Source organism: Dermacentor variabilis, chromosome 5 (assembly GCF_050947875.1).
Source record: "Dermacentor variabilis isolate Ectoservices chromosome 5, ASM5094787v1, whole genome shotgun sequence".
Classification (NCBI taxonomy): domain Eukaryota; kingdom Metazoa; phylum Arthropoda; class Arachnida; order Ixodida; family Ixodidae; genus Dermacentor; species Dermacentor variabilis.
This window is the reverse complement of record NC_134572.1, coordinates 28,074,053-28,090,415: the sequence shown is the minus strand read 5'-3', so window position 1 is coordinate 28,090,415 and position 16,363 is coordinate 28,074,053. Positions and strand designations below refer to the sequence as shown.

Sequence of the window (16,363 nt, the reverse complement as noted above, 5' to 3'; positions counted from 1 at the left end):
TCGAGACTCCCTGTACTTCGCAAGCAACAATGTTCTCGACACTAGGCCTTTGCTTTCGTTGACCTCTTTAATTCTTCTTGTGCGCTTTGAGTAGCAGCGCAGATACTATTGACCATAGGGTGCACAACAGTTGTGCGCTCATTCTTTCAGCACCTTTTCAATCAAACTTTAAAGGCCACCCTTGAGCCACTGGGCGTGCTTAAATAGGGGGATCAACGATTCTCAGAAAGGAATGCGAATCCAACTAAATGTCAACGAAACCGGTGTGACGATGAGACCAACAGTTTTTCTTGGCAGATGCTTTGCGTACGCCGGTAATTTTTTTTCTGTTGTGATTGATTAGGTTATTGGTAAAAATTATTTTCACATATTTTTAATTACTTGAATATTTGCACAAGCTCGAATGTCAAACTGTGATTCGCGTTCGAAAAGGTCAAACTCAAGACTGCTACCAGTTCACTACATTTCTCGCAGGTACTTTTCTGTGTTTCAAAGCTGTTGCGAAAAACGCGAGAAAGAATGTGAAGGCGGACCCTCGTGGCAGCAGCAGCACTTTCAAAAAGAGTTTCAAGTAATCAACACTGCTCTGTGGATGACCTGGTGACCACAAAATAAAGCGACAATGAGACCGCGTAGCTACGAACAATCGGCCTCGTCATGTCTTCACGTTGTTTTCTACATCGTTCCGCAGCGGCTTATGGCAGCGATAAAAAAATGAAGCAAAAATTAAAGAAAAATTGCCAGCCGCGGTAGCTTGCTAGTAGCAGCGGCTAACAGCTACGCCGTCGTATTGTCACTTTTTCACGGTCACGAAGTCAGCCATTAAGTAGCGTTGATTACTTGAAACCCCTGTGCTGTCACGTGGTGGAAACACGTAGATCCGCCTTCACTTCGCATTCTTTCTCGCATTTAGCGCCACGAGTTTGAAGCGCGGAAAGAATAATTGGGAAAAAATGAAGCGAGCTGAACACCGCTGAATTTGATGTTTTCAAATGCGATGCAGAATTTGACATTCAAGATTACGCAATTATACAAGTAATTATAAATTTAGGCACATAAGGCTCAATATAACTAATCAATGACAACAGAAAAATTCACCAAAGTGCGCATAGTGACCACTGATAAAGCACCGCTGGTTCCATCATTGTATGCCATAGCCTTTCTTTCTTTCTTTCTTTCTTTCTTTCTTTCTTTCTTTCTTTCTTTCTGTTTTTTTTTGTACAGCTCGACCAGCTTTAACTGGTACGCACGGCTTATTTACCCTCCGTGCTTTAGAACAAAACAGCTATTTATTGTTCTGAACAGCTGCACCTTATCCTTTGCCGTCTGCAGCAACTTTCCAGAACAATGTTGGGAAAGACAAAAGCTTCGCACGCAGCTGCTGCATGCTTCGCTCCAAGAATTATTCTTGGGTAATGGCTGACTTCTTCCGTGGGAAGACAAGTGAAAGGGCAGAGAGCTGATGATGTGCTGTTACTAGTTTGACTCCATGATTATCCCTTTGATGAAGCCGAAGTAAGCGTAGTCCTGGTAATGTGGTTGTCTCTTTCTTGTCATCATTCTTTGAAACTTATTTGCATTGTTCAATATTTTATGAAAGTGCGTCCTTGAATTGATAGAACTGTGCAAAAAGTTAGTTTGAAATTTATGAGCTTGCTTGTCGCGAAAACATTGCGGTTCACTTTACCAATGCACGCAATTCATATTCTAACCGGAATTTTACGCTGTTACCTTACTATACCTTCTGCGCCGATGTCGGTCGACACATAACTCTAATTCACAATGATCCGCGTTCGCCTAGCGCAAAAATTAAGCCGGGTCAATGCGACGTTGTGGTCCTTTTGGTGGCAGTTGCCAGCCTCCTTCTCTGTGAGTTGTATATGTGCTTTCATATCGAGTAATGATATTGCCATGCTGATCATTTTCTAATGGCGAAGGGCACGGGCACTACCCCGCACCCAAGCCTCTCCACCCTCTCCAACTTGAGGAAGCACGAAAGAACGAAGGTGTAAAGAAACGTGCTCCGTACTCCGAACGCTTTATACAAGATCTGCTCTCTGTTTTTGTGGAATGTTCGAACAACAGTGCCATTCCAGAGTTATTAGCTAAGTCTGCAAAAATACTCAGCTGTTCGTGTGAAAGGATAACGCGAAAATGGACTACATGTACCGAAACTACAAGCCAATGATTTTAATTGTTATACTGAAAGTATGGCATAGCTGATGCGTGCTCGAGGCATTGCAACTTTGACTACGTACTTTCTGTAATTCCAAATAAAGCTTACATAGGACCTTCATTTGCATACAAGCCACAAATGTTGAAAAGTGTTTTATTTACACGATATATATCTTTAACTCGGGCTGAATAAGAAGGCAAAGTTCTGCGCGTTGATATTTATGACGAGAATTACATTTTGGTGTCAGAACCTTAGTGCGTTCCCGTTTGAGAGCACAAGAGGAATGACTTTCGTAGAAGCTAGCAAACGCAAAATTGTGGCCTATATACCTTCCAGTAGTAAAATTTCTTTTAAATCGTTATATAAGTCAGTCAAACTGTTCATTCCTAGTTTACCAGTTACTGGTATGATTACTAAAGAGACTTCAATGCTTATTTTGACCATATATTTCACGTTACGCTGATTTATGTTCTGCTCAATGTAATTATGTGTTCAGCGGTACGCTAACTTGTGCTCTGCACAGAGTAATCGAAGTCACAAGCAAGTAGGGCAGGTGAGCGCTGCTCGTTAGTGTTACCAATCTCGTTCCTCCTAATTAGCCACGTTTATATGAATGCCACAGAAACGTTTCGCATTCCTTAACACATCACGGTAGTAATACTATGCGACAGCGTTTACACGTGGTGGATCTTTCATCGTCCGAAACAAGGCGGAACCTATTTCAGGCGGGTGCTTTTCGCTGTTGAGGGAAGAAAAGCACATGGCGCAAGCCGTCTCACTTTTCCTCTCTCTCCCTCTCGCTCGATGCGATTCACCAGCGTTTGCACTGACCGCGTGAGGTGACTTACCCATCTAAATCTATCCTCTCCTATGTGCATTCATGCGATTCACCTTACAAGCGCATTACTCCGGTCTACATGTATTCGAGGCTCTATAACAGCGTTGCGAAGCGCCGCTTGTCGAATTCATCTAAACGCAGCTGTTATTGTGCGATACATGCCGGCTCAGCAACCGCTATTTCTTTCTTTAACGTCTTCAATTACATCTTGTGGAACCTTCAGCTTTGCGGGTACTAAAGCAAGGCACAATAGGCAGTACCTCGAAGACAAAGATCTTTACACAAAATTTTGCATGAACTTGAAAGGAAGAGCACCCTCTCTCTGGTACAGAGGTTTTGACTAAATCGCCCGTTTTCGTCCGAAGCGTTTGGCAAGGCTTTGGCTCAGGACTTCATCGTCTCTGTCGATCATTCTTTCATATTATGAATTGTCCATTGTAGTGATCGGGGAAAACACCAAGCATTGCCAAAGCTGCGTGTTAAGAATATAACTCTTTATTTGGCGAACATTTTTCCAAAAAACCCAAGTTACACCTAAATCGCAACTATAGCGGCGAACAGACTCGTCAGTAATCAAATCTGTACTTACCGGTCACCTTCATTTGCTAATTATGATGTCTTTTTGCACACACTCAATAGCAATCACTGGTGCTCGAGCACATTGGAGAATGCACAACAGTATTTGCTTCGTGCGCGTGATCTGATTAAGCATGACTTTATCGCTGTAGCGACAGCATTGAAGGAAAACCGAATGCACTCGGCGCGTGTTGTGGGCTGTGTTTATCCGGAATAAAAATGACCACAGGACACAAGTAAAACAATACACGAGTGAAATTAATACGAGAAGTACAAGTACGCAGTGTAACACATGCGCTATCTTTGACGTCAGTCTTGCATTTTCCGTTTTTCTGCAGATGACAGATGTGCTGCTGGTGCGCCTGTTGCTGGAAGTCTTCGTATCGGGTGCTTCTGCAGGAGCATCGATGTCATCGAGTGCCCCAGTCAGCCTTCTCTTATGGAAAAGAGGCGCGGCGACACCACTCAGACCTTTAGAGCGAGACGAAGAGGATTTCAAGAGGAGCTACGGCACGGGAGGTTACGAGGAGCTTTTGAAAACACTGTTGAACTCGTATGGGTCCCTGCCCATTCGGGGAATCAAAGGAATGAGGAGGCGCACTGGGTAGCCCGAGGTCTAATCAACCGGGAGATGTGCCCCTCAGACTCGGATCCCATGGATGAGGCACCGACGACATACCAGGAAATAACAAACTATTACAAGCAAAAAAGGCGAATTTACCCGCCTCCAAACGCAAGCCTCACGCGAGCGCAAGCCTCGATCCTGCGTCGAATCCAAACTAAATCGTTCCCCAACCCACATTGGCTAGCCATAATTACCAACGGGCAATGGAACCCAATATCTCAAAATTGCACAAATCAAACATTGGCTACCGAAAATCACATTCTTTGGGGGTGCGAGGGCTTACCCCCTCCCAGGTCGCTCCTGCCAGCTCCCTCACAACAGACGTCGGAAGAGCTGCTCAGAACGCCGGAAGAAAAAGTACAAAAAGCCCTCGTTGCCTGGGCCGAAAGGGTCGCTCCTCGCGAGGGGCCATTCTAGGACTCGGGCCTGCCAGGTCATCACTGAGCAGAGTCTGAATAAAGTTGTTACCACCACCACCTTTTGCGCACTTTCAGAATCGCTGCTCACACTGATGGCGGTGGAGACTCAATCGAGCGAGCGCCAGGCACTGACGACAAGGTTGACTGGGCATCCGATGCGTTGTACAGGGGGAGGCGTTTCCCACCGTGGCTATATTGGCAATTGCAGTTACACGAACGGTCTCCGGAAAGAGTTCGAAAAGGATTTCAGTCTTGATTAGCAATGTGGGAAGAAGGCAAGGAGATGCTTTCTTTTTTATTTGTTAGCGCGTTTTAATATTGCGCTATGAAAAAGTTGAGGCTTAAGAGAAATTGGCCGAGGTAATGCACTGCGGCGAGTAGGAAGAAAGGTAAGGTTGAAAGCTTCAGTGAGACCTTTCTCCATGAAGTGTGCAAATAATCTCTCGCCGCTGCTCACCAACAGAAAAAAAGATGCCTTCAGAATTTGCGTTTATGCCGTTATCGTGTGGTTAACTTTCAAGGTCAGAGTCCCCCCCCCCTCCCGCACTCTCCCTCTTTCATGAATCGTAGAAGCCACTCAACAAACGTTTCACATTGTACCAGGAATAAGGTAGGAAGGCATGTCGGTAGAGTTAACCACTTTTCATAAGGTGTTGGAAGGACTAATTGTCCAGCTGCGTTCTTTTACTGGGGTAGAAACAGGGACAAAAGAAATGAGAAAGGCGAGCAGGTTAACCAGAGCTGAATATAGTGTTTCCTACTCTGCACTTATGAAAGGGGGAGGGGTATGTAGAACGATAAGAGAGGAGAGAGGCAGAGAGGCAGAGCACCGTCGCTCAATCACCGCCGGCAACGACCACAGCACAGGATGACTAGGCTACTCATTGCGCTACACTTATGTAGCAAGCTGTCGTAACTACGTACCAGCGGACTTTTACTTCAGCGTATGATGCCTCCCTCCCCCCTCCTTTCCTTCCCTTCTTTCTTCCATCCTTTCTTTGTAATAAACACTCACGATGATCTGTAGCGGATTCTGAATGAACAGTGATATGCATGGAAATGCATAATCTTAGCAGCAGCTTGCAGATATCATCTACTGTCTGCTTTACGCTGTACAAATGTCGACATTTCTTTGAGGGAGCAACATTGAGAACAGTCTATTTTGTCCTGTGTCATAGTCAAATATAATATTGTATAGAAGTTTGGGGCCATACATGCGATTAGTAAATAAAACCACGTGTAGTACTGAAAATCTGCGCACTCCCTTTTATGTCGAAGTCAACTTAGGCGACCTCTACCTAGCCCATCTTTTTTCAATACCAAATCATGCCCCTACACCCTATAATAAATTACAAAACTACAATGATGGTGTTTAACTATTTAATTAGCAATGTAACACTTCACTGTTCATTTTTAGTGCCTCCAATTCAAAACGGAAAGCTCGTAAACAATCATAAACACTCGAAACACTCGTAAGCACTCGAAAACACTCGTAAAAATGTGTGCGAAAAAAGGCGGTTCTCAAGCGTTGGTCTTCTTTATGGATCAGCCTTCCTGATAACATGCTAACATAAACATTTTTTTTTGCTTAATCTTTATTGTAAAGAACTGTATTAGTTGTTGAAATTCTTGTGTTTCGTGTGCTAATGTGAGATGCTGCTAATCTGATGTATAAAGGTGCCTCCTGATTGTACGTTTAGGCTTGTATTGTCGTTACTATTTCTGCATGAATCAATACTAGCATGATGCTACGGATCGAGATGCTCCTCAACATGTTTCTTGCACGACCTTATTTGTCTAAAAAAATTCAAATCTGTGCTGGAGGTTATATAGGTTGCATCATCAGTGCACAGGAATAGCAATACACTGTGAATTTTCAAGTTACTCATGGCTGAAAGGAGAAAAACTGAGTTGAAAAAGTGGATAGACAAACAGATGAAATGGGCAGGGCAAGCGCTTTTTACGTCCATTTATTGTGTCTCTGTTTTGCGGATGGCTTCTTTTTTCCCTACTTTTTGAACGTATGCTATTTATTTGCGATTGGTTGCAAAGTGCAAATGTAATAAGCGCCGGACTAGAGGGTTGTTCGTTGTAGCGTCTGGTGCACGAAGACTAAGAGAGAGGGAGAGAGAGGAAAAGGGACCGAAGCTAAATAGAGAAGATCGAAGTTACCACCGATAGTAACTAATAAGCATTTTAAGTCTCGAGCTTATGAGAATCTCGACATGTTAACACAACTGTGTGTACGTCTGCAGTTCACAGCGGCCCTAGAACGCTTATAGCATTTCTGTGCACTTTTGTGCTTCTTTAAGAGGAATGACACGTATGAACGCACTTGTCTGCGTTATGGTGTCTGTGCGCGTGCTCAAATTCATTTCTCTCTCTCACCTCCTTCTCTTCCCTTTTTACTGCTATCAGCGTTGAGTAGCCAGCCAGACATTTTCCTTGGTAACATCCATTCCTCCTTTCTTTATTTCTTTCTCCATCTCGTCCTTCTGCTGCTTCTGCAAAATATAGGCCTCAATGAATCTCTGTTAGTAACATTCGCGTCAATACATAGTGCGCACCTGTATCTGCTAATGTGTCTGTGTTTGTGCTTAGTTTTGATGTTTCTTCTTTCCCTTTATTTCATCCTTCACCATCTCACCTTAAGTGGCATGCCAGGCCTGTCGCTAGGTTATGCTCTCCAGTTATCATTATATTTTTCTCTGTCTCTCTTTCACTCAACAGGCAGATAGAAAAAGTAACTTCGTTCCAGAATTTCTACAAAAGTGTCGTTCTAATCCCTAACCTTGCCAACTGCATTGATGAGCTAATCCGAGATACTGCTTAAACGTCGGTTTCATGCATGTTGCGTATAGGGCGAAGCAAGGCCAGCAACAAAAACACACATCTGATTTCGCACTTCCATTCTGAAGCACTTACCTCAGCCTTGGGAAAAGACGTCCAACATTTTATGTGCGTAACGATTCCAAATCTATTACGGTTACAAATTGCGTTACATAATTACAGGATAAATGCACAAGGGATGAGGTAGACATGGCACAACAAGCGCTGCGTTAGCGATGAGTTGAGATCTAGCCATAATTGTGGTGTCGTCATGTAACCGTAATGCACTTCGAGTCGATGCACGAATTTGCACGCTTGTCTGTGTCGTCTTTGTAGGCCTGCGTATATGGTTATAAACTGCGATAAGGTACGTCAGAAAGGCTGGACAACGTTTCGATAGAAGGACATATCTTTGTCAAAGGCCTTATAGCCACGCATCTAATGCTATTACAGAACAGCCTAAGAGACTCTTATGACGTTATTGCTCGGATGCTTATGCACTGAACTCGTGTACAGATTGATCTTTGATTTGATCCGCGATAAAGAGAACATACTTTTTATTTAAGCAGTGATTAGCCTCATGTGTTAAAGAACGAGAGGCCAAGATTCATAGCTGTGGTAGACGAAATAATCCCCCCCCTCCACCAAGAACCACTATAATAAATTGTGCTTAGTCATTAAGCTTAGAACTAACCACTTCATCGCGCATATTGCAATTCCAAAACTCAGGTATGAGAACGGTCAAACCAAATGCAGTAAATGGAAATCTTAAGACTAATACCAGTTGGAGATGACAATTCCCACTTATTCCGTGAAATTTCATTCGACTTATACAAGCCATTTCCCCACAAACCTTTAATTTGGCAATGGGATTCCGAGCATCGAAGTACACGAATTTATTTCACCGTTGATTATGGGAAAGAGTATTTCGCTACTAGTGATATTGTTAGAATATTTTCTTATCGGACATGCATTGAGCAGTAAGTGACTTCCACTCCGCAATCGCAATTGAACCGCTGAAGTTGAGCGCTAATTGTCGATATATCGGCAGCAAGATTCAACTAATAATTTTTCATTTAATTCTCATCTTTCTAAACCTATCGGGATTGCGAAATTGATGTCCAGTAAGTACTAAATAAAGCAGAATTGCGTCTCAGTTTGGGACATGTATTTCGTATACTTCGTAATCATGCATTCTGCTCGCCCACCAATATGTATATTCATGGTCACTGACGAAGTAAGAATATGTTGCTGTAACACGTGCAACAGGTGTGAAATAAAAAGAAAAGCAACTCAGGGGCAAGTTCATCAAGGGCACGCTGAAGAATTCGTCCGCCGAGATGACGTTGCCCACGAGGAATTTGCTGAGATGGGCAAGCGATAGAGTCTGGCGCACATAATGGCGTTCACGTGTTCAGCGATGAACGCATAGGGTATATTTAAGCGCGTTAAGGTCCGCTGTGCACTACTCGCACCGTTTACCGGCCCCGATCACCTCCGCTACCATGAACAGCACAGTAAGGCACACTTTGACGTTTCCTCTGCTTGGTTGGTTAGAATATCTATTCCAGAGCGTTATACTGGTTTCAACGCGCAAGTTCAGCCATAACCGCACATTGTGATAAGATAACTTCATTGTGTCATCAAAGCGACGAGAAAAGTAAGCCTTTTAACGACCATCTCGTATGTCGGATGCTTTGCCCAGTTCTGACATGAGCGGGGCTAATTAGTACTGATGGCAGCAACATAGATGGCTAAAGGGTGCCGACTTCGCGATGAATTCGCGCTTATGCAAAATATGTCAAGTGTTGTGAAGGCGGGAAAAGTGGTATATAGCGGGAAGCATTCATTAAACTGTCGGAACTGTTAAATGAACAACGGAGTGCTAATATCTGATGAAGTTCTTTTTCTGTGTGAATCAGTCAGCGCGAAAAACATTGAGAATTGAGAATGGACATACTTGACGACATTTAAGCGATATGTTCATTATAATCAATATTTAATTTTAATTTAATTATGGGGTTTTACGTGCCAAAACCACTTTATGATTATGAGGCACACCGTAGTGGAGGACTCCGGAAATTTCGACCACCTGGGGTTCTTTAACGTGCACCTAAATCTAAGTACAGCAGTGTTTTCGCATTTCGCCCCTATCAATAATTCGCCTTGGAAAGTATCAGTGAGGGGAGATGCATGTGTTGGTAAATGATTCTCGTGACGGGGACTATATTCAGTACCCGAATTTCACGTGCACCTGAATGATAAGGCTACGAAGCCTCTTTACAAAAAATGCCCATTAATGAGAAATTATTCTGATGAGCCCGTCTAAAGTTTCACGCTTTCTGTTTGCACCCTATCCTAATGGGCCTATGATGTGGAATTTGAAAGTGATATGGAGATCTTCATTGTATTTTTATTGCCCCTCTCATTTAGCAAATATCAATATGCACATCTCCAAAGCATAGTTAAGTATACCTCAAAGATTTTATCGTCAGCTATAAAAACCCACTTCCGTGACTCGTTCATCCTGCTAACTGAGCTACGATGAACTCTAGTTGCGGAAACATCGGCTCCACTTTCACCGGGTGTGTTGCCATACCGTAGCAAGATGTGTCCATTAGTGCTTTCCCGCTGCTTGAACTCAACGGCATTAATGTAGTCTACCACCACAAACGGCGCAAATGCCGAGACCCTCTTGAGCCTAATTTGGCGTGTAACGTTTTATGCTTCCACGATATTCAACGTAATTCGTAAAATTCGAGCAGGATTCTTGGCTGCATGTCATAGACATTGTTTGGTTGAAAGAAATATATGCAAAACGACTTTGCTAACAAAATTTAATAGGTATTGAAGACATGTTTGTTTGTTCATATTATTTATTATATACTGCGAACTTAACTTGTGCAAGCAGGAAGGGCAATAAGAAAATATATGCGTTTCAACGCCAATATAGCAACGTGAATGAACGATAAATTAATAATGGTCAGCAGCTCGTCATGCAGATCACCATAACGTTTCGTTGCGTTATTCAAATTAGGTACTGCACGCGCAAAGAAGGAAAACTTGTAAAATTTGCAAAACAAACCTTTATAGCTACCCTCATCATATGGGTACGTAATATGCACTAGGCGTGGCCATAGAATCCATTGAGACGCTTGTCAGAGATGGTATCTCTGTGAGCCTACTTTTAACCTCACGTTAGATTCCGCTTCGTGGCAGTTGTTTCGAGCTATAATGCCAGCTCTTACTCTAAGTGATATTTCTGAGATGAGCCTGTTTAGTAATGCATCCATACGTTAACGTCCGTTCGTCAACTCAAATAAATGGAGGCTCATAAAGCGGAACATTTCAGACTCGATAAAGCTCCTGCCGTAGAGTTACAGCTTTGTGTATTTGTTAGTCACGGAATATGAGCCAGAAAATTATTGCTAATACCCACTCTTTCTTACGTTGCACTTCTTCACTGCTGTCCATGGTTGTCTTGTTTCTGCACAGCTGACACTCCTAATCTTCGCCGTGATGATCGGTCTCGCCTTGGCTGGGGGACACTACGGTGGCAACGGAGGCTACAGTGCCGGCCACTCTGGCTACGGAGGAGGTTACGGCAAGGGTCAAAGCGGACAGTACGGTAGCGGCTACGGAGGCGGCCATGGCGGATATGGCGGAGGTTATGCCATGCCGCAAGGCGGACACTACGGCGGCGACTACGGCAAGGGTCTCGGTGGATACCAGCCCAGCTACGGATACGGCCGTCAGGGTGGTGGGAAGAACTACGGCGGTGGTGGCTACGGCGGCGGTTATCACGGAGGATATGGTCATGGTCACTACTGAGAATTCGCTGTACATTTCATAACTCAAATGCTACCTATAGATCCTAAATAAAGTTGGTTTTCACTGGAAGGTCATAACTACATTTCATGGTATAACTGGATAGTCAGTCTCCATGATTGTCATATTGTTTGTTATAATGAAGTCCAGTGCTTTCAACGTGGTTGTTGAGTGATGGTAGCTGAAAGACGCGATCAAATGCAGAAAGGAGGCCTGTGGTTTCGAGGAATGCGTTTGATACAGTTGGAGATACAGGCCAACCTTATATACTAGCGATTGGCTGGTAATAAAAAAACCGCTATAACCCCAAAAAAAGGAAAGAAATCGTCACACGTACACATTGTGTCTGGCTGTCTAAAGACTACAGTTCAAGAAACGCGGATCTCAGTCTTCGTAAACGTCACTTCCAGGAGCGAAGACTAAAGGTCTCTGGGCAATATGGTGCATTGCCTGAGTACTAAATATGACTTTCCTTCATTGCGCAGAATGAACAAAATGTAGGTGTCTGCGTTCGCAATTACTGCATTCGCATGAAGAAGTTAGCTACAGGTTACAACTACTATGCTGAAAAACTTCATAGATCACTGGGTTTTCTGCTGAGCATCAGCTACCGCTTGTTAAACTGCATTCAAGAAAGGTAAAAGAACGGAGGCCAAATAGCAGGAACAGAATTTAATTACTGCCTATCTCTGGTACTCAGACGTTTCGTTCACGTTCAAATTTCCATGCTCTAGGATGTAAACGAAACGTTAACCTTCTGCTTATCCCTCTTGTTTTACTACATATTTGCAAAACCAATATGCAGGAACCTTCAGGTATATAAGCCAAAAGATATGTGAGTAGGGAACATGTAATGCACTAGCTCTTCAAATTTAATAAACGAAGTCCGCAAGAAGTGCGTTTAAATTTGGTCAACGTAGATTAATAATATAATTCATAGAATAATTTAGATAACGTGATTTTTTTTCGTCTAACAATAGCTTATTATTTACTCTCCTAACACTTCAAAGTACGCGGAGCTTTCTTCCTGTTTATTATGCTAGTTTCCACCTTTCTCAACCATTACCGGAATGAAGTGGACATGAAATCGGGATTATTTCGGTCCCGCAGAGCTATGCATAAGTCCCAGGAAGCATCATGAGGTCCTGAGAATTTCGTAATTAATTGAGCAAACGGCCGCACATTTTCCTCATAAATCATTCGTATGGGCGCCTCGATAATGACTTTTTCTATCCACACGTACCATTTCGTTTATTACTATTCTCATGTGAACTGCAGTAGACAAGCTGTCCTAGATCACATTTTTTTTTGCTGCCAGGACAGAGAGATAAGTATAGCAGCAGGAAGTCCGGCCTTGAAATATCTCGCCATGCGAGAATGACAAGAATGCAAACGCTTGTTCGATGACGACCTCGGCACGACGACAGTAGCAAGCAACACTGCTTGGTACTGTCGTTGGTACAGTCTTTGGTACCGACAACTGCTCGACGTCGAAGACGACAGCAGCACAAAGAATAACGACGACGATACGATGGCATGATAGCTCATATTCTATAGAGTCCGAATCGCCGAACACTGACTGGAGGCAAAGTTTTCTGGCGAATTCTTTTGTATAAACGAACTGGATGATGCTACTTGCCATGACAACAGTTAAGGCAGATCTCAGGAAACCAGCATCAATTATCATTAGTAGCTGTCGCTGTAAAAATATGACTGGAGTGAGAGAGTCAGAAAGAAAGGTTATTGGCATCTGGAGAGGTTGGCAATGCGACAGATTTGGCATGGTTTAATTTCAGGCGAGTAGATGAGCGATGAACTAATGGAAGTGAGGGTGAAAAAAACGGGCACAGACACACATATTTGACTAAGCCATCGCCTGTACAGCATATTTTAATGCGCATTGTGTATGCCGGGACAGGTCATTGCAAACATTTCGACGGCAATTCCTTACGTATGTGCATGACGCCAGCCCCCGACGACTTCAGTAACGAAGATATCCTCCGTGGTGTCTTGGCACATATCTTGGGCTCCCATGTTGCCTATCACGGCCGTAGCCCGCTTGCTCGAGCCCGTATCCCTGGCGGCATCCAACACGGACATTGTCGTATTCCCCGAGCTGTCCACTGAGAGTTTTCTTGAGTCCGTGCCCCTTTTCGTCGCCATACACAACATCATAGCCATCAGTGTATTCGTCGTGACCTTTATGGCTTTTATCAGCCAAGGTCAGAGCTATTGCCAACACCAAGAACAGGAGAGTCACCTGTTCCAACATGTGAGAAAAATGAACACATGCATGAGCGAGTGCTGCCTCAGAAATAAGTAGTTCTTCGGCTCTCAGGATTTCACAAGCTGCGAATTTCAGTTTGGATTCTGTACACATTTTATAAAAGAACTTCATTGCCTACTTTTCTTATATTAAGGCAACCAACCTTTCTTGCCCGATGGGCATAAAACAAGGCATGCAGGCAGCTTTTGAGAAAAAAAAGAAAATGAAATTTGTACAAATAGAATTTTATGATTGCTACACCCCTGCCACATGCCAAACAACTAATTTAGAGTCATCACGCCCCCAGCCACCAAATCACAAAAAAGCTGCTTTATTAATGGCAAGATGTCACTGTTAAGAAGTAGAATGCAGCAGCTATCGCAGAGGTTCACTTGGGTCGCTACAAAAATCTTTAGACGAAAAGCTACCTCTTACGGAGACAAATGAAACCGCATAGAAGAATTGCCTTACGCTTTCTTAGCAAAACGGTCCAGAACTGGATTCACACATAAATACCGAGTGTGTATGCTGTTAGCAATACGGTTACTCCGCCAGTGTATCCGAAATGTAAATGACTTCCAGGTTTGGTCCCGTACACAATTTTAAAGGTATAACAATAGTTTTTTGTAGATAAATCATTTGAAAGAATTATGTGTCCCTGTACTAGCCCCTCCGCGCGCATGATTACAATAGACTCCTCGATTTGGTAACTTTAGTTGGTAACTACAGTTGCGATGCAAGGAGGGTTGAAAACTAGAGACCAAGAATGTGCCGTGTCAGCGGATTAGGAGCATGCTAGAAGCACTAAATTGTGTATTGGCGAAAACTCTATAAACAGATGCAATTTACCTGAAATATTAATAAAAATATTTCATAAAAGGCAATGAAAACATTTCTCTAATGCGGTTTTCTGGTTGTTTTCCATCCAGTGGTGAGCTTTTTTCTTTTTTTTTGCTGTCAAGACGTTTTCTTTAGTTCTTCGATTCTGAGGCTAGAACATATATAGTTTGAAAAGATTAGTTTGCAAAATACATATCGATCTGTCTTTTACTTACTTGGAGAATTTTTCGCAACTGTTGATTTATTTTAGAGGATTAGAGCAGTGTCAAACCGCATAACTGATGTATTATTTTCCATATCCTAACCCGCGTACTATAAGTGGAACAACCCGTTTCCTTCTACCTACATATCTGGGATTATTCAAGAAAAAATAGGGAGAATAAAAAATAAACTATAAATTCCGGCAGTGTAAATGCTTACCGTGCAGTTATAAATAGTATCTTGGAATGAATAATTTTTTTTAAGCAACCATCCGAAGTTGCGTTACCAGCCTACTTATCAAGATAGAGCTGCCTTTCAGGCATTCCTTATATACTCCTTAGCAAATGTACTCATCTCGACACAGACGAGGTGGTTGAACTGGAAATGCGAAAATTTTTCCGCTGTCATCCAATGAATGACAATGGGCGTACATATGAAAGATGTCAGTGAGGCAAAAAATTATGGACAAAACAGGTAGCGCATCACAAAAGTACGGAGCTTCTAAGAAGTCCTGTGAGGAAATTCATAGTGGTGAAAGAGCAGAAAGTTTATCGCTTACAGTAATCTTCATGGTAATCTTTTAGTTCTCCGTGAGCTGTAATGAAGATGGCGTTGGTCTGGCCGTGCTGGGTGACCAAACAGCACCTCGCGTTGGCTTATGTATAGTGTTTAGTTTTCGCCAAAAGCACGTAGTTCGCGTATAACTTTCTGCGCAGACGCCTGCGCTGCATTTTTGAACGTGGCATAGATTTCTGGCGGCAGTCGGCCCTGTTCACATGCCAACATTTGTTCCTTGTCTGACAACTTTGCCACACAGGCAGGTAACGTAACTTGAGAAGTGCGTCAGCGGCGTACGCCGCTAAACTACTTTTAGCGTTTTATATGTTGTTACCGGGCCTCGGCATGTATTTATTGAGTCTTTTGTTGTGTAATTTAGGGCACTGTACTATCAGCAAGGTCCATGCATCTACAAAAGTTAATTTGACAGAACCACACACCATGCAAAACGTAATTAGGTACGTCATCTAAGCTTAATGATCTATTACAGATCTCTTTAAAGACCATGCAGTTATTAGTTATAGTCACCACTTTTGTAACAGCCAATATGCAGTGGCAAGTCCTCTCTAGTCTTTCGTAATCGTTTCTGGCAATTTTGCCGCAATTATCGATTATGATTACTTAACAAGTGACACTTTGTGCGCGTATATGTACAAAAATACAAAATACAACAATAAATATCTCTCAAATTGAGGACGTAATGCTGTCAATCGGCAGTGTATAACGTACGATGAGCTGCATTATGCAGTTCGATTTGGCAGTGTCGTGGTTGAAAGGCCAGAAATTCAGGCTTGTCTATAGCACGTAAAGTAGTCGAATAGCAAAGTCTTTTGTTTCCTCCCAATACTTACAATAAATATACAGACGAAATATGCCGTCAACGATCCAAGGTTATATTGGTTAGAGCGCTCATGTAAAAGAAGTTTTAAGAGCAATCATATTAAACACTGATCTGAAAAGTGTTTCTAAATATTGTAACGCAATCCAAAATAAAAACGCATTCTTGTACACTTTCTAAGGTCTAAGTACAATAACAACAACAGCACAAAAGAAGGTTGGTATTGTTTGCGTTGCTTTGCTCAGGCGTCGTCAAACAGCTCCCAAAACAGGAATTGCTATTGACGTTTGAACTTCACTTTAGAACATGGAAATGCTTAATCATGCAAAAACAAACGTATTAGGGTCCTCACAGAAATACATACCCGTG

General features: G+C 42.8%; 1 protein-coding gene across 3 annotated transcripts; it reads left to right on the top strand.

Annotated features, from left to right (window-relative positions):
* The first annotated feature begins 1,422 nt into the window (after nt 1–1,422).
* On the top strand, nt 1,423–11,376 carry LOC142582380 (uncharacterized). 3 transcript variants are annotated; one of them, XM_075692031.1, is made up of 3 exons: nt 1,423–1,530; nt 3,929–4,109; nt 10,959–11,376. In XM_075692031.1, exon 3 carries the CDS (start codon nt 10,983–10,985, stop codon nt 11,292–11,294), a length of 312 nt encoding a protein of 103 aa, XP_075548146.1. In that variant the 5' UTR covers nt 1,423–1,530; nt 3,929–4,109; nt 10,959–10,982; the 3' UTR covers nt 11,295–11,376. The 3 variants fall into 3 exon arrangements, with proteins under 3 accessions (XP_075548146.1, XP_075548147.1, XP_075548145.1); XM_075692032.1 differs by lacking the exon at nt 3,929–4,109 and having other exon boundaries at nt 1,423–1,515; XM_075692030.1 differs by lacking the exon at nt 3,929–4,109.
* The last annotated feature ends 4,987 nt before the right edge of the window (nt 11,377–16,363 follow it).

What these genes read in the sequence shown, in the direction of transcription:
- LOC142582380 (XM_075692032.1), top strand. Translation starts at nt 10,983, where the DNA reads ATGATCGGTCTCGCCTTGGCTGGGGGACACTACGGTGGCAACGGAGGC.